This window comes from Felis catus, chromosome D2 (assembly GCF_018350175.1).
Source record: "Felis catus isolate Fca126 chromosome D2, F.catus_Fca126_mat1.0, whole genome shotgun sequence".
Classification (NCBI taxonomy): Eukaryota; Metazoa; Chordata; class Mammalia; order Carnivora; family Felidae; genus Felis; species Felis catus.
The window spans coordinates 72,734,076-72,761,926 of record NC_058378.1 but is presented as its reverse complement, the minus strand read 5'-3'; the positions used below and the strand labels follow the sequence as shown (position 1 = coordinate 72,761,926).

The 27,851-nt window shown below is 47.2% G+C and overlaps 1 protein-coding gene across 4 annotated transcripts in view; it reads left to right on the top strand.

Moving 5' to 3' along the window:
* Positions 1 to 27,851, top strand: part of GFRA1 (GDNF family receptor alpha 1) — a 211,433-nt gene that overhangs the window by 159,816 nt on the left and 23,766 nt on the right. For all 4 annotated transcript variants that reach the window (XM_045040726.1, XM_023240978.2, XM_023240975.2 and 1 more), the window contains 3 exons: positions 15,541 to 15,650; positions 18,329 to 18,463; positions 22,409 to 22,590. In XM_045040726.1, coding sequence (XP_044896661.1) covers positions 15,541 to 15,650; positions 18,329 to 18,463; positions 22,409 to 22,590 — 427 coding nt within the window. The remainder of the gene's footprint in view (positions 1 to 15,540; positions 15,651 to 18,328; positions 18,464 to 22,408; positions 22,591 to 27,851) is intronic.

Genomic DNA, 27,851 nt, shown 5'->3' with positions numbered 1-27,851 from the left:
GCTCACGCTCTCTCTCTCTCTCTCTCTCTCTCTCTCTCTTTCTCTCTCTCAAAAATGACTAAATATTTTAAAATTTTAAAAAATAACAATGGTTTTCAAACTTTTTGGTTTCAGGGCTCCTTTACACTCTTAAAATGACTGAGACTCCCAGGGGGGTTTGTATGCGTGGGATAAAATCTATTGGCACTATATTGAGAATCAAAGGTGAAGAAAGGTTTACATATTTATTACTTCATTTAAAAATGACACGAAGAAAAAAAAATAACACCAAGAAGCCCTGTTCCCTGTTACCATAAATAACAGAACAGATTTTTATTAAAAAAAAAATCACTGTATTTCCAAAACAAAAGAACTTAGGGAGGAGTATGGCCCTGTTTTGCACTTTTACCATCTAGTGTCTGGCCTCAGGACACCTGGAGCCTTATACCTTCTATCTGCTGAGGCATTCAATCTTTTGCGGCATCCCACGTCATGGGGCTTCTGGAAGAACAGGGCACTCTCGTGAGAACACGGGAGAGAGAAAGGGAAATAAGAACTTAGCATGGGAAGGAAAACAGCTTTGGCCTCACGGACCCTAAAAGGCTCTCTGAGATGGCCAGGTTCCCTAGACCTCATACTGACAGATGCCACAACAGAAGGACCAGAATAATCTTGGGCTAGATGGGTGTGTGTGTGTGTGTGTGTGTGTGTGTGTGTGTGTGTGTGCGCGCGCGCGCGCGCAAACATTCCTGCCGCACCCTTGAACTAAGACACCCTGAGTGTGTGACAGCCCGTGCCCAGCCCATTCACCTCCAGCAGGTCAGCATGGTGAGGCTGGGCCGGGTAGGAGCCGGGTGCCAGAGCTCTTGCAGAATGGCTGCAGAACGGCTGAGAGCTTCCGGTCAGCCGTCACTCTGGGGCTGTGTGGCAGGCTGGTGCACCGGGCCCAGCTTGGTTTCTTGCTCCGAGAGATGCCCTTCTGACAGGCAGCACCTTCACGGATAGCCCTTCTCCGTTCTGGCATGCCAGAGGGGTTCAGTGTCACGTTCGGCTCAGGCAGGCAGAACTCTGGGCAAAATCTGTCTGTGTCCGGAAAGACTCACTGACACTTTTCCCCTAGGTAAGAGCTCATATCACAGGTAAACTTCTGCTCCTTGGAATGCTGGGTGGGGTGGTACACCTTGAGGTGAGCCATCTCAGGGGATCATTTGCCATGGTGAGAGCTGATGGATTATAATAACGTTGGACCAAGGGTAACCCTTAGAGTTGCAAATGTCAGGAACCTGGAGGTCGGAGGTTTTTTTGGTGAGCACTCAGCGGTTGAAATTCCTGCTGGAGAATTAGCTGGCTCCATCTGACAGCTTTGAACTTCTTAGGCTGGACGTCTGGGGGAGAGGGAATGCCCTCTCTCCAAGAATATTCACTCCAGCAAAGGATCTTGACACTGCTAGAAACCTTTCTAGGAAACCTTTCTCTGGAAATAGACAAAAGCCAATGGGAAATACCTCTTCCTCGTTCCAGGTTCAGAAATCCAAGTTAAAACATTTTTAGCTAAAAATAAAGTGTATGGCTTGAAAAAGTGTGCTTCTTGCTTTGCATACTGGCCAGTGGTTGGTTCATTCACTGGCTCTGCAGGACTGGAGTGCCACATGCTTTGAGGGACCCAGAGGATCAGACGCGAGTGAGCCATTAGAACAGAGTGAACCCTCCCAGGAGAGGGAAGAGAGCTGGACTCAGGAACTTCTCCCAGGTACCCCCGCTCTGTAGCAGTGGTTCTCCAGCGTGAGCCTGCTTTGGGATCAGCTTCTGATTCCTGACGTCTGGGGTGGGGCTTGATATTTTGCACTTCTAGAACATTCCCAATGATACTGCCTGAGTCCGCACTTGGAGAGGCACAAGAATGTGGACCAAGTGACATTGGCTGAGGTGTCTTACCCTGCTTTCAAAGGGGTCTACACAGCTGGGGGTGAGAAGAAGCTGCACAGCCAGGTCGGACTTGTTGGGCACTGATGAGGGTCAGAGAGGATAGTACCCTGTGGCTGGGCTGTGGGCTGTCAGCCCCACGGTGGCAGCAGCAGGGCGAAGACAACGCTTCAGAGTTTCTGTGCTGCACTAACGTCAGGCTCTCCTCGGAAGGCTGTGGGGATCCGGTGTGAAAGGCTCTGATACCGCCCTGAGTATTAGCTCCTCAGAAACCAAGGACATGGAGAAATGGCTAGTAAGTCACTGCCTGAGCAGCCCCTCTGCCAGGGGACAGTGGCCTCCTTTGCACAGAGGATGTAGACAGTTCCTTATTCATAGGCCCAGCTTGGCCTGCGATTGGAATTCATTTGGCGGAGTGATGGCTGCAAATGCAAAATAAAACAGAGGGCTTCAAGGTAATCGCTTGAAAAGGAATCCTCCTTCCAAACTGACCTTTGGAGCAATCTTTGACCCGAACTGTTCAAATGAAGACAGCTAACACGCCATGCTCTGCATTGCTCTTGTCACGTTTTCCAGGTGGAAGCATCTGTGGTTGTGACGAGTGTGGATGGGCAGTGCCCGTGATGGGGCCGTAATGTGGATTACTCAGATACACACGCATGCTTCCGATTCAGAAGTGCTGTGGTTCCACGGGCCGAGGTGTCCTTGAAGCTTGGCCTTTACGGTGCACGGTGACGTCTCACCCCTAGCTCACTGCCGATCGTAAGAGAGGGAAGGTGATGGTACAGGTGGCGGGAGGCCAGATGCCATATCCCGAAGGAGCCCTTTGTCTGTCTTTGACCCTATCCCCCCATGGCCACCACCTCACACACGGTGTCTTGCACTGGAGGTATTCAGTGGTCCCTGGAAGGTTGAAGCCCTGTGCCAGCTTGTGCTTGGGACTGGACAATGAAGCCGGAGAGGAGCATCTTTGCCGCGGGGTACCTGGTTGCCGATGCACCCTTAGGAGTCCACCCCGAAAGCCCCAGGCATGGGGCTCCCTGGGCTGCTCCCCAGCATCCCCAGGCTCAGAGAAGGCAGAAGAGGTGTTTTCCGGGTATACAAGAGGTGCCACCAAATATCGTCCACAGGATTCTGGGAGACCGTCCTCTTGAGGGAGCTAGGCTAAGTGTTCCTTGGCCACATGGGGCGTGTGTGATGGCCCTCAGGTGGCTCCCGAACCCAGTCGAAGTCCTATTTGCGTGCAGAGTCTGGCCCTCGCTGGCTGAGGATCCTGATCATCTCCTGGATTCCTCTATACCTGCCCTTTCATGTAAAGGAGGAGAGACGTCTGTCCCATTACCTGCTCGTAGGCCTGCGGTGGGAGAGAAAGAGCCAACATTGCAAAGCACCTTGAGAGTCGTAACAGTCACATTCCTATTTAGCCCTCTTCTGTGCCAGGAAGTGGGTTCCAGGCCTTACTCCTTCTCGCAGCCCTGTGGAGGGGACGCTGTTAGTGTCTCTGCCTTTTCTACACGGGGAGATGCAGAGATGAAGCACGGTGGCAGGGGCAGTGGAGATTTGAACGCACGGTCTGACGCCAGGGCTCCTGTCCCTTCCCACTATGCCCACACACAAGCTCTGGGGAGGCTCCACACACGGGTCTGCTTTTCCGGGAGAGGCACCCAAGGAGACGGTCCCAGCCGGGCCAGCCCCTACCAGGCGCCTTCTGTCTCCGGCCTCAGGAATGTTCTTTGAGGTCAGGAAAAGGCTGGTTGGGAGTGCTATTAACTTCTCCCTGGGGGCCTGGGAAGCCCCAGTTTTTGTACCCCTCATTTCCTGATTTCAGTGGTACCCTCTGGGGTGACGGTATACACAGCCTGGGGAGGAAGGTGCTCAGTGAGGGAAGTCCTGCAATGAGGGATTTCTCTACAGAGCTGTGGCGTGGGATTGCATTTAGCCCTGCTGAACAGTCACAACAGATATTATTTTTTTATGTTTTTAAACTGCAAGCATTATTAAACAAAAAGAGTGCCCACTAATTCTGTCATTACACTTTATTGGACCTAGTAAATAACACTTATATCCATTTAAATCAGATTTCAGCTCCTCAAGCATGTGCAATTCACATCAAAATGGCGGCGGAAGTCCAAGAACTAAAATTTAAAAACTGAACATTCATTCCTCTATCAGTGTTGTGGGGGTGAGTATCAGTTTAAGAATCTGTGGTTTTCTTTTCAAAATTTGGCTCTGACTCTTACCAGCTCCGTGACTTTAGCTGATTGCTGACCTTTCTGGATCCCAGTGCCCTCCACTGTACAATAAGGCTAACCCCGGGTGGTCAGGCTATTGTGTGTTAAATGATGCAGGCCTCTGAAGCATCGCAACAGTGACTGGGTCTAAGTGAATGCAGTCGTTGTCAATACCATGTCTGGGGCAGTTAGACATGGGCCGCTGTTTCTCCTCTCCTCTTCTGTGCCGAACACCAAGACATCATGATGAAGATCAGTCTATAGGTGATTGGAGCCACGGTGTGTGGCACTTGGGATTCGTTCATTCATTCACTCATTCACTCATTTACTTGGTGCCAGACGTCAAGCCAGTCCTGGGCGCTCATCTTCTTATGGTGGAGACAGGACTATTAACAAGGTGAAGACATAAACTAGGAAATGTAGGAGAGAACATGTGGGCGGGAAGGCCAAAGTGGACGCCCTCCTTGGGGCTCAGAGCCAGTGAGGCAAAGCTGGGGGGGAAGCTCCCCCCTGAGAGCACTGTGAGTGGGTCACAAGAAGCCCTAAGGCCACCTGGTTGGATAGAGTGGTTGAGGGGAAGTTTACTAGAAAATAACTTATGTGGACCATGGAAATCAGCTCCATGGCCCTAAAGAATAAAGGGAGAAATGTTCTTTGAAATTCAGCTGAGAGCTTTAGGGAAATTGGAGCTGGGAGTATGGGGGAGGGGTGGCTGTTGACCAGAGGATATGCAAAGTGAGAATGGATTACTAAAGGGAGTTTAGATTTTCTGAAAAAGGGAGCATTAACCTCTGATGGCAATGGAATAAGTGATATATTCTTTTGACGCGTAACACCGCAATTCCCTGTCTCCTGAGCATTGCCCCATCCAGGAAGGAAGATATTAGGGACTAGTTGTTTGCAGAGCTCAAAGTCTCTGTTGACCTTAAAACAACTTGCCTGGAAGAAAAACGACCTAGTGTATATTTACTATTGAACATAATTTTCCTTAGGAAGTCTGCAACCCTATTAAAGATTAATAGGGAATCTTATTTTCATATGTTTCTGCTTAAAGTCTGTTTGTGCAAGTGTAGGCTGTGAGCCATTCAGACATCCATTTACCTTCTTTCCCCACCCCCTCCCAGGGCAGGCAGAAGTTAGGCTCCTTTAATGTGCGGAAGGTGAATTAACATTCTGCTGAGCAGAGCTTGGAGCTTGGGGCTCAGGTACCACAGAGGTATTTAGTGCTTGTCCTCTGGGGGCAAGGGCAAGGGGAGGAATTTTGCAAATTATTAAAGTCAAGAGAGCATGTGTAATTTCAATTTTTCATCTTCTGGGAACCCCCCAAAGAAACGAGGTTTGACTGAAGGAGGCCAGACGGCATTTGGGATAATTTCTAGAATTTACCTGTGTTTCTCTAAAGTAATTAGAGTTCGGTTTCTCTGGCTATAAACATCATCGTTCGACACTTCTTTCTGAGCGTACAGACGGCACCCCTTTACATTTATACAGGCCTGATGCTAGCCAGCTAGGTAGAGGGTCACATATGGGGACCACGTGTAGTGACCTGTAGAATTGCTCTGACCTGTTTCCGTGAGTGTGACTCCATTGGCCTATAAAACACATTTCTCTGCTAGAGGATGTGCAAGACTCATAGGAGACATCTCTCTTGGGTCTTAATGGTAGGAATGAGCCTGATGTTAATCATGAGTGTATCGAGTATGTGTAGACCTCAAACAGGTGGATTTGACCTCAGGACAAAGCATCTTATATGGCGAGTTATTAGCAGATGAATTATAAGAAAAATGTCAGTGTGGCTGTCCCTACCTTAGGGCTTCATAGAGGTCTCAGGATCAGTGTGACCTTCTGGGCTGGTCCAGAGCAGAACAGAAAACACAGCACAGATGAGTCCTCTTCTCGTAGTGTTGAAGGACTTACTGTCATTTAACTGGAGTAAGTGAAGCTTCAGGGAAGTTAAGGTACTCACCCCAAACGCCATGTTTAGCAAGTGGCCGCGTTGAAATCGGGTCCTGGTCCATTTTCAAAGTCTATATTCAAAATCTCTACTGTGCACTGACATTTAGTAGTGTTTTCGTTTTCTGTCGCTGCTGTGGCAGATTACCACAAACCTGGTGGCTTTCACACAGATTTATTCTCTTACCTTTCCAGACATCAGCAGCCCTGCACAGGTCTCACCGGGCTGAAATCAGAGTGCCCTCTGGACTGAGCTCCTTTTGGAGGCTCTAGGGGTGAATCCGTTTCCTTGACTTTTTCCCACTCCTTGGCTCTTGGCCCCTGCCCCATCTTCAAAATCAGCAAAAGCTGGTCTAGTCTTTTGCACATGGCGTCTGACCTCATCTGCCTTCCTCCTCCACTTTTAAAGATGTTATGATTACACTGAGCCCACCTGGATGATGCAGGACATTCTGCTCACCTCAGGATCTAAAACTACAATCACATGTGCAAAAAGGCCCTCGCATGATGTCAGGTAACCTATTCCGTGGTTCCAGGGACTACAGTGGAGTGTAGACATCTTATTCTGCCTACGGTAGGTTTCCTTATGAGGTATGTTTTTAATTTTTGATAAATCATGAATCGTAGAACCAGTTTTTCCCGAGTCGTTGCTAGAAAGCACAGAGCCAAATATGTAGCTTTTAGCTTGCCAAGGGTGTGTGTGCATTTTGTCCTGGCCCTACCGCTGCTTCTGTCTTCTCTTTAAGTGGCCCCAAACATCCTCACTCATTTTTACGTGTATTCTGTTGCATCAAAGCTACATCTAAATGCATCTCAAAATTCTTTCTGAAGTGAGAGAGTGGGCATAAATAATTAAGTGAAATCATAGTGGGTGACCTTTGCTGCCCCAGGATTCCTGAGCGGTTGGCTTGGAGCTTCTTAGGTTCCAGGATAAACGTGAGGCAACTTTTGTACTTCGCTCCTAAAGATGGACGTTCCTGCAGAATTTTACAAAGCAAATTCATATCATGTTGGTCTGGGGCTTTAAGGCATGGTTCTATGGGTGAAACGTTGGCGGAACATCTAGATTTTGGTGCCCAAGGAGAAACCTGGTGGCCAAAAGTCACAAAACTGATCACTAAAGTTGCCCTGCAGCCATACAAAAGACTTATTGGATAAGATTGACTCTTAAAAGAGTTTTAGCATATTTGTCACAGATGGCTGTTGGGTATCTGAAAGCTTTATGATAATTTAATCATCCAGAAAACCTCCAGTTTCTTTTCTCCCTCGATTTCTTCCTGTAGAAACAAACACGGCCAAAGCTAAGTTTTCTGCACCAAAAGACGTGTTGTGGCATGGATAATACAAAACAACTTTACTTGACTTGGGGATGCAGCATGGGACTGTTTGAGGAGTTTCGGCGCCCTAATGTGACTTACGGCCTGCTTTTACTGTGACCATCAGTGTGTGCCTTGGAGAGATTGGTGAGGGCGGTCAGGGAGGGGTGCTGGCCGGAGGGCAGCTCTGGGGTATCCCATCCGAGGCTGCCAAGAGCCCCTTCACCGTCGGAGTGGACTCCCTTGCCAACTGCCATAGCTTGCTTTTCAAATTTGCCACGTAGAGATTAGCTGTCAAGCTCTGTCAGCCACTCTGCAGATGTTGATTGACAGCTGTCAGTGTTCATGCAGGGTGGCTTCGTGAGGGATGCCGAGATCGATCAGATGGTGACCCGACTTCCTTCAGGGGGCTGCTGCTGCTTGATGTCGTCAGAGAGGCTAAGGATACATTGCACCTCTGTCCTGAAGCCTGCTTGCCCTGAGTCCCCACCCTGGAGAGACACCCCAAGCAGGACATAGGGACCAGAGCCATGTGTGACTTCACCTGCATCTCCCGAAGTCCTTCCTTGGTAGGTCAGGCTTTGTCACAGCACTGTGGATCATGCCCAGAGGGCGATGTCCCTAGCCTTCTGTGACCATGATGCTGGGCCCAGAGCTACCAAAGTAGTGGATAAGCAGCTGTGATCAGGGTTCTCCAGTACGAGTGAGGAGGGAGAGGGGTGTTTGTTCAATGGGTTATAGCCTCCAAGTATCAGGATGAAGCCGACCAGGGATTTGGGAGCGACAGGCATTGATCTCTACTTGGCCACAAGGGCCATCTTGTCCCAGGAAGCAGCATCAGACAAGGCTTCTTGGACCTCACAGTACTCTTCTCGAAAAATGTGGGATTGCAGTTTGGCTGAGTCAGTGAGAAGTACGTTAAGTGGCTGAGGCTTTGATCATCCCACCAGGAGTGGGAGCCCACATGAAAGGGCTGAGAAACTCAAGATGTGCAGAGCTTTGAGTGTTTGTGCCTAGGTATGTGAACCCGCCCCAGGGCTTTTGCTCTGGAGTGGCCACACTCACTCCCAGGCCTGGGGAAGACTGGCTTTCTGAAGGGTGGCCTGACTACCCCCCTCCCCAGCTCCACAGACTGCCCCCCCGGAGAACATGCTGGGCTTTTGCTCTAAGAGGCCTGTGTGCACACCACAAAGTGGGGAACAGCAAGGCAAGAAAACACCTCTGCAAAATGTCTTGAATATAGGCTCTGATTTGCTGGAGGATGCTTTCCAGATGTTCTCCAGTAGGCTGCTGGGGGAAGAAGGGCTAAGGTAATTTTCTAAAAACAGAAAGAGAAAAATCTGTTTTGTGTCACTGTACCAGAAAATCACCATTCCAGAACTCTTGCTTTGTCTTCCCGGCTCTAATATTAGCAGCATGTTTTTCAAATTATTTTTATTCTGCGTAAGAGATTAACGGCATCAAGAAACTTACTGATATTTAGTTATTTAAAAATATGTCTTTTCCCCTAACCCCCAGGGGAATAAATAGCTTTTTTTAAAAATGACTTTTTTCTATGAGCTCATAGGACTGCGGGATATTAGGTAACACTGCAGGATTCCTGGCTTCAGACTTCTCAAATCTGTGTTGGTCAGAGTCGCCGCCTTCAGTTACCCAGATGTAGCCCGAGTCTGTGATACAGGGGCCAGTGGAAGACAGGCTAAGATGTGCATTTCTCAGTGTTGAGCTTGCTGTGGGTTGTTTTGCAGCAAGGGCTTAACGTTGGAATGGGCTAGGAATTGGGGAGCAAACAGATGAAGGGATGGGAAGTGAAAATGTATCAGGCAATGTGTATTCTGAGTTCCGGGTGAGGCGCTTTTATATAATTTATATAATTCGTTCTCCCAGCAGCCACCTAGAGCGACTGTGGATGGCATCCGCCCCATTTCCCAGGTGAAGAAATGGGAGAGTTGGGGAAGTGAACTCATTTGTTTAGGTGTGAGACCCTGAAAGGTGGAGTTGGGGTTAGAAAGAGGTGCGCGTCCCTCTCAGGCCTGGCCTGCTTTGTTTCCTTTAACTTTGTTTCCTTTAATTGAGAAAACTTTCGGAGACTAAATGGCTTGCATTGAAAACCCAGACTTTAAAGCCCTGATGTTCACATTGGACTCAGAGAAAAATGCTAGTAATTTGTTACACAAACAGATTAATAAAAGGATCCTGTCTCAAGGTTCTGGCTTTCTACAGGGGGCAGTCAAAGGTCTGCAGTCCTGTGTGGGCAGTCCGCAAAGCCCCTTAATTAAGGGAAGCCTAATTCATTGGTAGACTTACCACCCTCCTATGCAGGGTTCTGTCTGCATCCTTGGCCCCTGCTGTGCTCCCGAATGTCACTCAGAGTGTTCACTGAGGCTGTAAAGTCAGTGGAACATCATCAGGAAGAAGGCTCTGAAGAACAATCTGGTCAAATGATGGGAGGGGGAGAGCAATTATACACTTGATGACTTAAGTAAGATCCCTGGGAACTTCAAATCCAGCACCCTCTGCATATTTCCCTTCCAAGGCTGTCACCTACCATCGGCCACTGCCCACCGTGTGACTCCGACCAAGAGCTTAACCCTTTTAGCCTTCAGCTCTCTTGAGTGCGAGATCAGGGGATCTACTAGAGAAATCTGGGTCTCTGTACTCAAAGGAAACCCAATGCCTAAGACACGAAAATCACGTGTAATGGCCAAATGGAATCATGGATGAGAACAATAATAATGCTTTGAAAACAAGTGTTCTTTTCTTTCTTTTTCTGAGTATCTTGAAGTGTCCCATAGATTGTATTTCTGAAGTGGAAGGGTAACCCAAGAGCTAAGTAGTTCAGCAACGTCTGCAGGAGTTCTGGGTAGTTCATATCAGAGCCTGGATCTCATTCAAAACCTCACAATTCCTCGTCCAGAGTTCAGTTCCACCAACCATGTGGCTTGTGTCCAAGAATGGGATTCATCCTGGAAAAAAAAAAACAAAAACAAACATTCAAAAGAATGGGATGATCCAGGATGAGTTAAACTGGTCATCACTCATATGGTTTTTTTTTTTTCCACCTGTTTGCCAGAACACCTTTTTCCTAAAAATGTTTCTGAAAAAGAAGGTAAATGATTCCCCACCGCCCCCCCCCCCGTCAAAAGACCATATGCTGTTTGAGGAGGTTCTCCAAGATTTTATCGTTATAATCATTTTTCTATTTCCAGTTAGCAGCGTGCTTCCGTTAGTATATTTCCTGCATAAACCACTGTTTTCTCTTTAGCAGATTTCCTAAGGCTAACTTGGCATTTGCTGGCGTTTTCCTCCTCTTTGAGGGTGGGAATTTTCTCTTTCGGAGGGAGATGCATTTCTACATTACTGCCTATTCATTTCCTTTTCATTTTCTCAGAGAAAAACAGTCAGGTTCATCCCTGCTTGTAGTCATGGAGATTTCACGTCTCCAGAAGAAATCCAATTGTGGAATTTCTTTGTTAATCCCACACTGGACGTTTAAGCTTTTGTGTTTGGATCCGTGCAGCCGAGGGGGGGGAAGGCACTGAAACAGGTTACAATGTGACTCTTAACCCAAGATGGGCAGGGGAAGCATGTTCAGCAAGGGCTGTCCTGGGACAGCTGGGGGATGGGAGCTGGGGGGTAGCAGGTGCTCAGACCATAGTTGGCGGCTGGACAGATGAAGATCTTAAGCTATAACCATTTGCAAGATGCTCGCATCCCGCCTGTCACCATCTTCCTTGGGGACCTGTCCTCTCCTGCGTTCTCCCCACAGCACCACTGTGCACTGAGTTACCTGCGCCTTGATTCTGCCCCTCCTTTCTACAGTCTAGAAAACCCGCCTCTAGTAAAACCTGCCTGTAGTAAAACTCGCCTAGTAAAACCCTCCTCTCCGTGCATCCTCTTTTCTTCCTCTCCTTCAGGTCCTCAGATCTCCCCACTGGCTCTCCACTGGCTTTAGTCTCCTATTGGCCAATATCCTTTGGCCAGTGTCCCGCTTCCCCATTCCTGCTAGAATGGTGAAGGCACAGAGTAGGTCTCCAGCAAATCTTTGCTGAACACCTGAGCGACCCCGGAGTCTTCCTAATACGCAAACCTGATCACGTTACTTCTCTGTTTAAAAACCTTCAGTGGTTCCCACTGGTTTTAGGATAAAATCCAAACTCTTAGGTCATTCAAGGCTCTTCACATCCTTGCCAGCATCATCACCCATCACTCACCATTCCCCTCGTGTGGCTCAGCCATCCCAAGTGCACAGCTCACAATGATCTGGGTGATGGACGTGTTACGTTTAGTAGTTGCAAATGATTTCCGGCTCTGGAGTCCGATATTGAGTGTGGTCGCGCTCCACCGCAGAGGTCTACAACCTGGAGGGAGTTACTTCACCTCTTTTTGCTTCCGTTTCTTCATCTGTAAAATGGGCTGGTAGGATTACCTTCTAAGGTTGTTATATTAAACGTGTGCCTACATGTCAAGACCTTAAATCAATCTGGCAAGACAAACATTCCATTGTCGTTACCCCAGGAGTACCATGAACGTGCTGACTTTGTCACATGCCGCCCCCTCCTGCCTGGTATATCCCCTCCACCTTTGTTGGACGGAGTCATCCTGTGACTCTCAGTCCCAATGTCATGGCTTCTCTGAAACCAACATCTAGCTGTGTCGCGTCAAAAGCTTATTAACACGCGGCATCAGTGTTAATATGTGTGCGGTTGTATTGTGGTTCTACTGCTCACTATTTGACTCTAGGCTAAACTTGCTAAGATGTGGTTCCCTCCTGAAATTTGGATAAGAAAACAACTGTCCCTACCTTATTAGAGTTGTCGGAAAAAATAAAAAGTGTGTAAAGACATACCTGACACTTACGAAATACTTCATTCATGTCTGATATTATTTTTATTAGCGGCCTTTCTGTCATTTATCAAGAACTAGCCACTGTATTGTTATCATCTTTTTATTTGTCTCTCTTGGTGGGTTGACTTCAGAGACAGAGAGTTTACTGACTACACCGCAAGCACCTGGCACATCTTTCAGGGGTGGAACCATGGAACTGACAGGTCAGCTGCTTTGTCAGTACATGTAACCAACATGTGACTTTAAGAGATTTCAGAGGCTAGGGTGCCTGGGTGGCTCAGTCAGTTAAGTGTCTGACTTTGGCTCATGGTGATGATCTCATGGTTGGTGGGTTTGAGTCCCGCATTGGGCTCTATGTTGGCGGTGCAGATCCTGCTTGGACTTCTCTATCTGTCTCTCCCCTGCTCTCTCTCTCTCTCTCTCAAAATAAATAAACATTTAAAAAATAGAGGATTGTGTCCATCTGTAAGAGAAGATGTTAGGAAGAATTAAATAAATAAATAAACCTAAAAAAAGAGAGATTTCAGAGAACTGTGTCCGTCTGTAAGAGAAGATGTTAGGAAGGAAGGGTGTTTGAGGGCCGACTGTTTTCTTTCTTTGGAAGGTACTAAACACGAGATGAAAACTGGTCCTACACCGTTTCATTTGGCCCAAATGACCGGGGATGGAGAGGAAGCCGCACCAGGAGGGTCGGGACCTCACTCCCGAGACATGACGAGTGCTTTGTCAGGAGGATTGAACACATCAAAATGGTCCTAAACGGGGTTGTGCAGATACGTAGTAAACACCCGTTTCTCCAAGAACAACACAAAGCCCTCGTTTGCGATCACCACGGTGCAAATACTCCTACTGTGGTTACTCTCAAACTACCACCATGCTGTTAACCAACTCGCGAAATCCCTGAAAATACACCAGTTGGCCAGTAATGAGCTGGTTCCAGCACAACACTGGATAAACTTCCTCTGACTTCAGTGTTTCTCTCAGTAAAATGCAAATCCCCTGAAGTTACCATCCTGTCTCCAAGTAGAGACATCAGTAGGAGGTGGGTCCACTGTGAAAAACAAAACCATGGAAATGTTAGTGTTTTGGCAGTGCTGCATGTGCTCAAAATTAGTTTGAAACTCTTTTCTGTCCACTGGCTGTGTTCCTCTTAGGACCAGGGATCTGTGCCGACAATCTTCTCTCGCAAAGCAGCCTGTCCAGGGTTCTGCTCAGAGCAGTATATCTGGTTTTATCCTCCCAATCAGGGTTATACTCTCTGCAGCAGACTGACTCAATTAGCCCTTCATTCCAGAGTCCAATTGTGAGTCAATTCTGAGGTTGTTAAACAAAATGAATCTGGTGGCATTAGCCTCTCGCTGAAGGATAGTAATCCGCATCACGGCGCTGTTCGGTTAATAGGCTGCTTGAGAGACTACAGGAAACGGGGACTTGGAGACAGAGCGACCTTTCGTCCATCTCTGGGGGACAGGCCGGAAGCACGGGACTGCCAGGCAAAGAGAGCCGCTCAGGTTGTGTGCCGAACTAGAGCCCCAGCTGCCTGAACCGCATTTGGCCTTTGCGGCGTTAGGAGCCCAGGAGCACTAGATCATTAACTTTCATGACCGGGAAAATTCTTCTGAAATTAACACTCAGTCCAAGCCGGATGCCATTGGAGCCAGTTGAGTAAGCCTGAGCCACCGTTAGGGATTTCCTCTGAAAAATAAATCCTTTAACCAGGCTACAGAAAATGGCCCGGTTTTATGCCCTTCAGTGTGTTCAATTAGAGTCTGAAAACACCAGCTAGGCTTAGACGGTGGGAGATCCGGGCGCCCATACAGGCACGCGTAAGCCTCATTTGGAGGATTTCGCCAAACCACTTAGCTTCAGCACCTGCCCCGGGGATTGGCGGTGATGGAACCAGGCACCTATACAGAGCGCACAGATCGGCACAGGTAGTGAGGCTCAGACACCCCTCTTTAAAAGGGTTCAAGGAGAGACCAGCCCCTCACAAACACCGTGCTGCCTTTGCAGTGGCGGTGAACTTAGAGGACTTGGTGGGCCTTCTAACTCTCTTCTAGTTAGAGTCGTAGTAAAGGGACACCTTAATGGGCTTCCTGCGGACATTTTACAAACCTCTGATATCCACACATCCCTCCTCGCTCTGGCCCACGGATGCAAGGTTGTGTCTATCCTGAAATATGCTGCGTAAATACAGTTTCTTGCATGGAAAGAAGTAAAAGCAGCCCTGCGTGTGTGTTGGCTGCCGGCGTGGGGAAGCTGAAGTGAAAAAAGCTGAGACAACCATCCATTGTCTCCCATAATTGCTGGATAATTTCAGTTCTCTCGGAGTCCATTGTGTTCGTCACTCAGAAGCAGAGCTGTTGTCTGCTGCGATGACCTCAGAGGTGGCCCCGTCCTCATTCAGGATTTCTCCAACAATACCCTCTTCAGATTGAAAAACAGCCAGTTAGCCACAAACAGTCCTCTTCCTCGCCCGACCAGCGTGTCTGTTGTCCCTCTTCACCCCCTTGGGTCTCTGCCATGTCGCCACCGCTCAGGGCTTCCCAGTGGACTGTGTGGGTCCCTAGGGAGTCCCCAAACTGCAGATACGTACAGTAGTTGGTCAGTGGTTCCTCCGTGCACCGCCTCCCACCAAAGGCCCAGTCACACAGTGACACCTCACCCAGAGCCAGCGTCCCTGTCCCTCCTTCTTTCCCCTCCAGTTCTGGAGAGACGAGCCCCTCCTCCGTGTCACTTGGCTGGAATAAATCTCTGTCCCCTGGGCTGTTGGATGAGAGATAACTTACAAGACAAATACACGTATTTTTAAAGCCAGCAGGAATTACGGGAGCAGATGGGCTGTAGGATCCTATTTTGATGCCAGGGACATGTTTCTGTATAAAGTAAATATTTTCCCAGTGTGGATCTCTGGTGAGTGTGTAGAGAAGCATATTTCCTAAAGATGCAAATAAGTCTGTCAGAAATAAATATTGAATGCAAACTTCAAAGCATCTAGATTTCTCCCGTTATAGGCCCTGAAGACTTCTCTGCAAATAAGCAGACACACAGGTAGGCAAGGGCCGGGTGAAGGCGGGGACAGCGAGGGGGGCCAGGGGAGGTATATAAGAGAGAATGCTAACATCCTAAGAGTTCACATTTTATTTATTTATGTTTTTTTTTTTTTTTTTTTTTTTTTTTTTTTTGGTGTGGACAAAGGCTTGTCAACGAAGGAATAAAGTTACGTTTGTCCGGAAGCTAATGTAGGGTATTTCAAATCACACCCTTTTTGCCCTTTCTTCCCACTGTAGATCTCGCCTTGCGGATTTTTTTACCAACTGCCAACCGGAGTCAAGGTCTGCCAGCAGCTGCCTAAAGGAAAACTATGCTGACTGCCTCCTCGCCTACTCAGGGCTTATTGGTAAGATCGGGGAGAAGCAGGACGGGAGGAAAGTCTGGTTTACAAATACTCACAGACTCTTCCCGTTGTAGCCTGTCACTGTCTGTGAAAGGAAGAATCTCCCGGTCACCCTCTGTGCTGGGGCTTTGCTGTTAAACCCTATAGGACTCACCTTTAAAAAAAAATAAAGCAACTGAGGATCCTGGGTATGCAAGGGCAGAGGCAGGAAGCAGGGAGTATCGCAGTGCAGGTGAGCACCTGACAGGCATCTCAGGTGGAGAACTGACCACACAGAACAACGGCAAGAAAGAAAGCGAGGCTGTGGAAAAGGGAAGCGAGTCAAACCAGTTTAACTGAATTAGAGAACGTGGAAGTCATTCAGGCTGGGGACATAGAAAAGGCTATTCCCCAGAAATGGCCCTTTGGAAATAAAACCCCTAACTAACTGGGGTCCTTCTCGCCATTGGTATTCTTGGTAATTCAGCTCCTGGTATGCAGGGAGTGATTTAGCCTAAAATTTCCCTCTGAGAACAGACATAGCGGAAACAGTGTTTTCTGCCTCTCAAGACCCAAGAAGAACCAGGTTCTGGGCATTCAGGGCAACAGCACAGTTAGGGTACCAGTGAGTTAGAAGAGTCACAAGCGAGGCAAATTCGTGTCTGTGGATAGAGGGGTAGGCAGGAAGAAAGGCAGGTGTTCCGGATCCTGGGGCCTGAAGAAGCCTCGATGGCAGGGCTCCGTCACGATTGACATTTGAGGACAAACGCGTAGTGAAGGCTGTGGAGGGGTGAGGAAAATCACAGTCGTCAGAAGTGTGATGGCTCAGCCATGGTGTGTGTTCCTGTCAGGATCGCACAAGTCACCAGGCGGGAAGAACTTCCCACCAAGAATGACAGCACGGACTACAGTTTTTGTCACCAGAGTGCCTTCAGCAAGAGCTTTTGAGAAAAACATCAGCGATGGTACTTAATGCAGGCATATTACAGGTGCCTGCACACCCATCCCAGGGTTTTTTGAAAGGACACCCGTGTTCTCTTGGGCAATGCCTTTCACCGGTGTTGTTTACCATTTTTGTGTATGTGTCCCAATGAGTGTATCTTCCTTGAGTCAGTATTCCAAATTTGCATTCACCCTTTCCTTTTCTTAAGTCTCTAGCAGGGGTTACTTACCAACTATGGAATTATAGGTTTAAGAACCAATGGAAATAATTAAGGCATGCTCATTATAAAAAGTTAAAAAAATACAGAGAAACCCAAGGAGACAGTAGGAAGGATCTACAACTCTACTTCCAGACCTAATCACTATTAACACCTTAGTCCATATCCTTCCAGGTATACGTGCTCATTAAATCCTCCATGAGTAGACAAGGCATGTTGCTGCCAGGCATTTCTGGCTTGGCAAACCATTACATGCCTGAGGTTGATGAAATACTCATCGCGTAATGGAATGAAATGGTTGAGGCAACGCACTTTACAGACCAAAATTAACTTCCCTCTTGGGTCTGGATCTTTCCCTCTGCATTGGTTCTAACTTCTTTTAGGACAAAGCCTGTGCCCACTTCTTCCACGTTGTCAGAGATCCACAATGGTGCCAGGCATTCAGTGGCTTCTTAGTACACATGTTTTAACCTCTTGACTCAGTGTTTGGGGTGCCTTTTCCTTTCTCACTCAAAGTTAGGTGCTCACTGTCTGCTGTGGGTCAAAGTTCCCATCACAGAGTATAATGGGAGATCACGTAGTTCAGATTGGTAAGGAACGTAGGGCAAAGAAGATATGTCCTCGACCCAGAAGAGCTCACAAAGCAATTTTTCTTCTGTCTATGAACCAAATATATCCTGCGGATCGCTGACCATCTATTACTTCTTACATCCACAAAAATGTATAAAAACAGAAGGCTTCTTGGCATGAATAGGCATCGCCTGGTGCAAGCCACCCGGAAGAAGACATTTGGGTTGTATTAAGTATAAATTCATTGTTTATTTGCTCCAGCACAGAACTCATCAGAAAAACCATGAACACAAGACGATGTAGGCAAGAGAGACCACCCAGCATTTCTTTGAGGACTTTTGAGGACTATTGAGATAATACTCTAGAAGCCATCAGCTTAGAGAATTTCCGTTGTTTATTTCCAATTCCTTCACAATTTGGAAGACTTTATTTTAAATCACTTGAGAGTCTGGTGACCAGAGGCCTTGTTATATATGTTCAGGATGTGTGGTAACCCAAAGGATAGCATCTAAGCTTCCCGTGTTGCTTTGAAGAAGCCATTTGCTTCCAAGGAAAGTGGATTCGAAGTCCTAAAAGGATTTTTAAGATATGTAAAACCAGTTCTATCTATTTATGAAGATTAATGACATTTTCGAGAAAATGCAAGGGATTTGGGAACTCATGCATTCTAAGTTAATTCTCTCCTACTCCATAACATCCATACCATTTGTGCAGAAAAAAAAAATACCCTAAGCGCAGCTGAAGGAGTTCTGTTATAATTTTTTAAGTAAATGTGTAAATTATTTTATGTGCTCAAGATAAATTGCCAAGAAAATGCACTGCTTAACATAATTTCCCACTCAGCAAACACAATGTTTGTAATTATCCATGGTGCATCCACCATCAGAGGAACATTTGTTTTCTCTTTTAGGCTATAGAAAAGTCTGTATCATCACACAAGAAGAACAAGATGCCTTGTTTTTACTTTTTTAGGTACAGTCATGACCCCCAACTACATAGACTCCAGTAGCCTCAGCGTGGCCCCATGGTGTGACTGCAACAACAGTGGGAATGATCTGGAAGAGTGCTTCAAATTTTTGAACTTCTTCAAGGACAATACATGTCTCAGTGAGTTTAAAAAAAAAAAAAAGGAAGGAAACACAAGCGTGCTCTCCTCTCTGTGTTCAAGCTGTACCTTCATGTCTCTTGGGTCTGCCTCTTCTCTCTCTCTGTCTCTCTCACTCTCTCTCTTTCTGTCGCTTTTTTTCCTGATCTCTGATGGTGAATCCAAGCATCTCTTGGCCACACTACGCAATGCAGCAGGGAACAGAGCAAGTCAGTGCTGCTAAGTCTATGAATCCAGAGGCCTAAGAGAGCAAGAGATTCAAACAACGGAGGGTACATTATGTCGGATAGAACACTCCTACCCACAGATCAAATTTTGATCTTGGCAACCAGCACAAAGTCTGTTCCAAAGGTTCTTAAAACCTGGGCACGATATACGATGTGAGAAGCTCAGACAAATTAGATGGGGGTAGGCCTCCAAGGGCTCTCTGAGAAAAATTAGAACGTTAACATCAATAGCCCCCTGGATGATCAGGATTGGCTCAGAGGAGAAGCAACAATTCTTGAGTGGGATAAGCTGGCGATGTGGCCAGGAGCCTCAGGATGTGTTATCTCGGGAGACAGAGTTGAGCACTAAGGGGGCTCCTGCTTGGAAATAGTTTCGGCTCTGATTGTGGTGTCCTTCAGGCAGTTAGAAAACACGTTTCCCAAAGGGTGAGGGATAGAGAGAATTGTTCAGGTGTGAACAATGGGCATGTGTCGGACTGGGCCAGGTGTCCCTTTTATCCACTGAGATGTGCACACTGGAGGTGACAGTCCAGCTGAGATGCTTGAGTACCTCACTCACACGTTGTGGCAGCCACCTTTAATTTATTGGGAACCTTCGACTCACTCTATAGGGAGTGCAATATATATATTACCTCATTTACTATAATCTGGGCAAGAGCCCTCGGAGATATGGGTATTATTGTCTCCATTTCACAGTTGAGTAAACAGCTGTTTATTCGTATAGACCATCCGTGCAAAGGTGGATCTGAAGCCCGAGTGCCTTTCTCTGCAGCCCCTGTCCCCCGTGGGGGGACTCATTTGCTTTTGCCTCATTCCTGATATTTAAGGGCCCATTGGCCAAGAGCAACTGCCCGAACGTTGGGGACCAGGTGTAACTTCCTGGTGAGAGGTATTGGAACAAGTTTCTAGGAATTAAGGTTCAGCCACCCCTCTGAGAGCCGTGGCAGTTCTCCAGGATGCTCTGCTATGCAATGACTGATGACCAAAGAATTAGCTACCAATTTACCATGTATATGGAAAAGCTTTTAAGTGTTATTTATTCTAAAACCTCTCTATTGTTTCCTTTGTTGAAAAGACAAATCTACACGATTTGCTTACTAGGTACTTTTAATAATGCGGCTATAACCAAATGTTTTGATCATCTTAAAACTAACACAAGCTTCTGGACACCTAAGTGAAATTGAAAATCACACACATATTCAAAAGTGCGGAGACATTTGCTAAGATGCTGGGTGTACCGCTGAATTGTACCTCGGATCTCTTGTTTGGTCTTGACTGAAAAAAAAGAAATGTATGTATATATCCCTCTTTTCCACATCCTGCATAGCCTTCTGGTAGAATGCAAGTTTTAATGAAGATAAAGCAGTGACAACATAGGTTAGTATGGGAGAAGATCGTACTCACACTGGCTGGACAACTCCTCTTTCGTGGAGAAATTAAAGGTGTCCCCGCTTAATAATATTTTGGTGAAGGGGAGAATAGTCCGGCATCTTTTTGCTAATGACTTTTCAATAAAAATAAATGCATTTGGTCTTCAATAGGGACCAAAGCCAGCCAGAATTTTTCATAGTCATTCCATTTATACTTTGATCAGAAAGGGCACGGCATACCAAAGACACAGACAGCACCTGTAAATTCACTCTCTGGCAAAAGACTCCAGAGTAGAAGGATTTGAAATTTGTAGGTCCCAGCTCAAATGCATTAACCTAATTCTTCTGCCTTCAGATTAGCCAGAGCTCTCCCAGACGCCTCTGTCATGAGCACAACTTTAACCAATTGTTTATTTCTGGTTATTGGGAGTGGGGGGAGGAACAGTTAGTTTTAAGCCAAAATACCTGGCCAAGATGAGGGGAAGAGAGAGAAGAATGAGCTTGCGGTGGAGGTAAGTTAGCAGTTACTGTCATTCGGGTCTTTCTCCAGAAGCTGTTTTCACCTCCTGGACCACTGTATCCGAACTGCGGTTCCCCATTCCATTCTTACTGCTGCTTCTTTTCTTTTTAAGTTTCTTCGTTTTGAGAGAGAGAGAGAGAGAGAGAGAGAGAGAGAGAATCCCAAACAGGCTCCGCACCATCAGCACAGAACCCGATGTGGGGCTTGAACTCACAAACCTGTGCCGAAATCAGGAGTCATGCCCTACTCCTGCGTCATCGCCTCCAAGCATTTCTCATCACGGAATGTATTGCATATGTCACTTACATGCCTCTGCGATCCGCGTGGGACCCCCGTGAGGGCACGGACTCTTGTCTTTTGTTGCCATCACGGATGTTCACTGCTGCATGTTTAGCACAGAGCAGCTCCTGGCACTTAGTACACATTGCATTCACATTCCATTCAAGTAAATGAATGAGCAAGTGAACCAACTCCCCAAGTGCAAGGCAAACACCCCGGAAAGCACAGGTGGTTCCAATAATGGGGAAGGGGTCTCTTGAATCCACATGAGAGAAAGGAGGGTTGTGCGGTTTGTGGTGCTGGTTGTTCTGGGTTATTCGAGGCAACCAGTCCGCTGCGTCTCTCTTTCTCTGCATTCTACCGAGCCAGTAAGCCGTGTAACACGGCTAGGAGCATAAAAGGTATTTATATTCATTCAAAGCTGTTTCTTACAGCCTAAAAAAATGTAAAGTTTTGGAAAACAAGCTTCCAGTTTGCCTGAACTTAAAGGATAACAATTTTAGAACAAAATGTCACTTCTAAGAGGAAGATTAGGCTTCAATTATTCTGTCTGGTATATCGAAAAAATGCCAGCAAGGAGTCATATATTAACAATTTGCACATTCAGGTCTCAAATGGGGGAGTTTGATTTCTTACACAATGAATATGAAATAAAAAATTCCTAAAGCCAGGCCAAATCCCCGAGGACCTGATTAAAAACTGTTTTTAATTCATTGTGGGGAGGGGAACAACACACAACCAATTTACTCTTGCCATAAAAACAATCTAATCCCATGCAATTGTAATAAGCTTTTAAAGTTCTACATTTTAAACTTTTCATTTAAGCAGGGCTGCTCCTACCTAATTATGCAGATTTTGTTTGGAAGACTGGGAGCGGAAAGGGAAAAAAATAATCTTACTTAAATTTTCACTATATATTGATGAGATTTGGGGTAGAATTTTCTTTTAAAGAAACTGGTTCCATCCGTACTCTGAGCAGTGCCTGGCTCACAGAGGCTGCTCGGAGAGTGTATAGGGTGCTCCGTGGTGGTAAGAAATCACAGTTTTCGCTGTGTGATTTCACTGCCTGCCAAATTAGTGTGGATGCCACCAAGTTGCCTCAGTCTCATAATTAAGGATATGTTACTTTTTCCAAAAAAGCACCAACTAGTTCGCGTTTCGAATAGACTTTTAAGAGCGCGCGAGGATGTTCTTGAAAGATGGGACAGTGATGGGGATCCCAAAATACAGGTTCGAGGCTGGGTTTCAAAGTGATGAGCATTTCAGGGCAAGCATCTTGCTCAGCACCTGGTGCATAAATAGGAGCAATATTTGTTGCACGTTGAACGTACCTAAGCGTCCGTCGCAGTGTGTAATGAATGAATTGATTTTTGAGCACCTGACCTGATGGCTGGCTCCCAGCATGTGTAGGGTGGATGGATGGATGGGTTTTGTTCAGAGAAGTCCAATACTGCAATCAGAATTTCTAGCGTGCCTCTCTGGCTTCGTGTATCCTGTCTGTTACATTTGCTGCTTGACTTTGAAATTGGATTTCCTCCTGTTTTACTGCAGAAAATGCAATTCAAGCCTTTGGCAATGGCTCCGATGTGACCGTGTGGCAGCCGGCCCTCCCGGTTCAGACCACCACTGCCACCACCACCACAGCCTTCCGGGTCAAGAACAAGCCCCTGGGACCTGCAGGGTCGGAGAATGAGATCCCCACTCATGTTTTACCACCTTGTGCAAATCTGCAGGTAAGAGCCGAGCCCAAACTCCCAGCTGGAGCTCGCCTCGGGGGGGGGGGGGGGCGGGGAAACACGGACCGATTTCCTACACTGCATTTAAAGATAGATGGCTGATGATGGAGGGCTGCTCGGGTTTGAATCTTAAAAGTGCATTATAACCACGATACATGGAGATTGTGAAGTGCCACAGAGTGGGGACAAAGGTGGATTCTGGAACGGATGCCCATTTCCTGGAAGTGTGACTTTGGTCCAGGTACCCGTAGTTGGCCTTGGTGTCCTCACCTGGAAAATGAGGGGGCTAGGCAGACGAATCTTTAAGCTGTGTGTCTGTGGAGTGAGTGGAAGAGTTGAGTCGGGTACTGATTTGTATATTACACTCATTCTGTGTTGTCTACAAAGCAGCAGCGTATTGAAAGAGAAGGTATTCTTGGGGTTGTCGCCATTGCTGGCATTTAAACCCAACGTGGAGTACTTAATTCTGTCTGAAGGTGAGCCAGAGACAGTGTCGCTAGGGAGGTGTTAACTCCAACGTAGAGTCCTGTATGGCTTCATTCTTCCAGAAGCAGAAGAAAATGCTTTTCCAAAGTAGGAGGAGCCGTGTGGAGCTAACCTACGAAGCCTCTCGTGTGAATAGAGGCCAGGGAGAATGGCTGAGAGATTTCCTTGGGGGTTAATCCAGATCTACAAGGGCAGACCCACAATGGCATGCTAACAGTGCTTTCCTGCCTTTAGTCAAAACAGAGGGTTTGTTTTCCTTTTTATTGATTTTTTTTCGGAGTAACGAGTACTCAGCTATTTAGCAAGACGTTGCATATTTATATGTTTGCGAAATATTTTCACACATTTTACCTTATTGGACGCCATCCTCCTGAGGGTTGTGGAAGACTAATAGTATTATCGCTAGCCTCGTTCTTGCACTTGAGGACACCAGGGCTTGGTGAGGTAACACTTTTGCTGGAGCCTATGGAGTTTGTGTCACAGAACTGGTGCTGGGGATCTAGGAGACTCCTGCTGCTTTCGTGGTTCTTCCTGTATTTGGGGGGGTAGTGGTGACCACATGATAATGTCTGCTTCCTGCCATGCTGGGGAAGGGGTCACGTGCGAGGCCCTGTGATATCACTTCACACTTGTCCCTGCAGTATACCCTCCCTTCTCTCTCCCCACCCTGCTGCCACCAAGGATAAGGCTCACCAGAATGTTCACCAGAAACCTTTTACCAATACCTCCCTGACCCACAATCCCCTTTGTTCCCTATAGACCACTGGGGCAGTGGTTTTGCTTCTGATTTGCTTGCTGTCTTCTCTCCCACAACGTCTCCTCTCCTCTTCTTGGATATGCTACATTTCATTCAGTGACTCTGGGTCTCTGCCCCGTCCTCCTATGTCTTCCCCGCGAACATGCCCCCTCGGACACACTCAGACACACTCACACACGGCACTAAGGAGAAGGCAGGCAAGGAAGCCGTGCAGCCTAGGGTCTACCAGATGTTCTTCATGCTTCTAAAGCATTTCCTGAGTGTGTCCAATCTCCAGAGCACTGTGCAGAAACTGCCAGAACTGGGAGGAGGATTGGAGAATATTATAGCATCTAACTGCCCCGTCTTGCAGCGGAGGCCTCAGGCTCAGGAAGGGGAGGTGGCTTGCACAAAGTCCCCCCAGCCGGTGAGAGGAGGGTCTGGAGCCAGACATCGCACCACAGAAACAGGATCTATTCTTTGTCTCCAGCCGGTGCTCAGTGTCCTGCTTCCTCCTAGGTCAGCCTTCGGTTCTTGTTGGGTCCACTCAGATTCTAGCGTCAGGAAAGACAAGCGGCCAGATGAGGGATAGGACCCTGTTGCCATTCAGTGATAATAGTGGGCCACAGAAGATTCTCGGCTGGTAGAAGAGGCAAGCTCTGGCCGCAGCATGATCGGGTTCTTTTCTGCACGTGTCTGAGTGCACAGAGCATGACCGCAGATGCAGCATTTATCCGGTTTATTGAGCTCTTTCCGTGTTTGGGAAACTTCGTGGAGTTGGGTACTCAAAACATTTCTCTCCTCAGTGAACTTAACAAACAATGGACAAGATGCCGCTTGTCAACATTTTGGGAAGGTCAGACCAAATTCACAGAGGACATTTCAGAAGAATAGCCATCATTGGAAACTCCACGAAACTAGTTTCCTCCACGAGAGATGACTCTGTTAGCCATAAGGAGGCATTCTCCCCACTTTCCTGTCCCCTGCTCCCCCCGCCCCCCACCAAGAACACGGCGACTGACTTCTGCTTCCTCTGGTGCTTGCGTGCCTTGGCTACACAGTGTTTTGCCTCCGACACAGATCTGCCCAGCCACCCCTCCCTACAAGGAGGGCTCTGTGCCGCTGCAAGGTTGCCCTGGCAACATCAGGGGACACGTGCGCCCTGTTCCCAAGAAACAGCGCCTTTCCTTCCCCTGTATCAGTGATAGGAAGTCTGCCTCCTAAACAGAGGGCGAAGTAAAATTAGAGTGTGATGTTTATGTCAAGGCCGCCATTTAACTTCTCAGCAGAGGGGAGATGGAAGTGTGGGACTACCGAGGATTGAGCAGGCTGCCCAACTTCTCTACCCTGTGCCACACACACAGAATCCACATGCCTTGGAGCTAAGCCGTATTTCACTTCCAGGGAGCCCTTCAGGTTCCACCACACCTCGCCTTTCTTCCGAAGACAATGACCTCCTTGAGCCTGTTTTAGCACGTGTGAGGCAGGGAGCGAGGGCATGGGCTCTGCAGCCAAGCTTGTGTTCAGACCCAGGCTCTTATCCTCACCGACATCATGGCTTCTCCAAGCCTCAGCTTCTTCCTCTACAAAACTCAAGGATGACCAAGCTGCGAGAGTCGAGGGGATTAATGGGGGTAATGCTTCAGTCCCTGGGGCGGAACGAACACTCCAGAATGGTGCTTTAAAAATGTCCCATGCGATGCCTCATCCCGAGTCAGTTGGCCACCGGGTCCCTTGACGGCAGACGGAGGGTGGTGTTGTGCCTTGCTTGCAGACGTCCTTTCCTTTTCCAAATGAGTCAACTGAGGCAGGGAAAGGCTAGCGATTTAACCAGAATCACGTAGTACTTCTTTGGAAGGGCTGGGATTTTGGACCCAAAGCCAGTGTCCTTCTGCCTTATTCCATGAGCTTGGACAACCCGGGCTCTTTCTTTGAATTAGGAATGGACAGAAAGGAGGAAGTAAAAACCAGAAAAGGAAGTTATGCAGTATTTGTCTTTCTGCAGTTGACTTATTTCACTTAGCATAATGTCCTCCAGGTTCCCGACCTCACTTACATATAGGATCTAAAAACATCAGGCTTTTAAAGCAGAGTAGAATGGTTGTTACCAGGTGGTGGGGGAATATAGGGGTGCTGGTCAAAGGGTACAGGTTGCAGTTAGGTGGATGGATGGGATCTGCAGCTCTCATATACAGTATGGTGACGATGGCTAACCATACTGTACTGTATACTTGGAACTTGCCAAGAGAGCAGATCTTAATTGTTCTCACTCTCCACCCAAAGTGGTAACCGCATCAGGTGACAGACACTATGTTTATTAGCTTGATTGTGATAAACCTTTCGTCATGGATACATGCATCAAAACATCACTTGGTATTCCTTAAATATATACAGTTTTCATTCGTCAGTTATACCTCAGTCAAGCCTGGTTGGGGGAACAGAAAAGTCGGCGAGGAGAAGCTGGTTTTGACAGAGGAGTTATGACCCCCCCATGCTTCCTGAAGGCAGCTATTCAAATAATAAGGAAAACGCAAAGTTCCTGCTTTAGGTTGGGATTCTTCATGCAATTCCAGGAGACAGGAAAGAGGGGAAAGACTGAAAGTTTGCCAGTAAAAGTTTTTGCAGCTTGGTGATGTCTTTAGAATGACCTATACTAACAACAGTGGAAAGAATCATTGGAGGCCAGAGGATAGGAGACGAGTGAGTGATAGGAGACGAGCCTTCGGCTCGAGAACGTGGTCCCTGGCACTGATTTAGGACTCTCGCTTTGGAGTATCACTCCCAGGAGACTCATTCTCTCCATCTGTCCTTCTTTGGCCTGCCTGGCTGTCTCCAGATAAATTACCATTTGCCGGGGGTCCTAGAAATATCTTAGAATGGCGTTTGTCCCAGCCGCATGTGTCATTACTCAGAATAGAACTGACTTAAACCAGCTTGGGATCCATTGGTAACAGATTTGGAGAAAGTCAACTATCTTTGGCAGCTCTAAAGTTCACTTCCCTTGAGAGGCACCCTCTTGTAATATTTTAAAATATACAATAATATGAGAAAACTCTTGGGGACTTGAGTTTCTGTCTTAACATTTGAGATAGATTTCCCCCTCGGAAAGGAAGAAATAAGAATAAACATTTTCAAAAGTCGGCTTCAAAGTGCAATTATCAACAAACCAAGTGCAATTCTTTTGGAGGAATGGGTGGCCTTGGGTGTGGGGCATACAGGACTCGTCTGCAGTTCCTATGAAAGGCTTGCCTTTAAAAAAGGAAAGTTGATTGATTGGAATAAAATGTCATAGAAATGTCCAAGTGCTAACCCCCTGAGGTGATAAAATGCCAGGTTTTGGGTAACCCGCCAAGCTCCCATGTCAGGATTAATTGGCAGTCATATTAGTAACAAGTGTGACGCAGGCTGTGCTATTGTTGGCATATCCCTTGGACTTGTACAAAGTGGTCACATGAAAAACAAAGGAAGATTAAAAATTCTACCAATTATTTCATCTTACGTGCACTTGAGTGGTCTGCTAGCTAGAAAAATCTCAGGATATTTAAACCAAATGGACTGTGCTTGTCGCTTATTTAAAGTAAATATCTTTGGAGATGTAAGTAAGCATTGGAAAAATCCCTACTTGGCATCATTGTTCACTACTTAAGTCTGGAAGCTTAAAGTGAAGACCCCTTAAAGTGGCATTTGTAGGTCTTGGATGCCATGGTCAAACAGGTTGATACCTCCTCTTGGCTGCAGCTGAGGACCCCGGGGGAAATTTTGCTGTCTCTGCCCCTGCCACTCTTTCCCCACGAAAGAGATGTGACAGGAGAAAGCCTGGTAGATTTGGGGGGCACACACTCGGATCCATGGCCAGCACGGTTGGTGTGGAATAGCTGTGACCAGTTAGAAGGCTCTGGTGAACAGCACAAGCCACAACCAAAGTCAGGTTTTTTTGTGAGCCAAAGAAAACGTGTGTGGGGAGACATGGAAGGCCAGAGGTTGCAGACAGATCTCAAGTAGGGCTCCTCCCCTCTCCCTAGCGGGACTTTTAAGG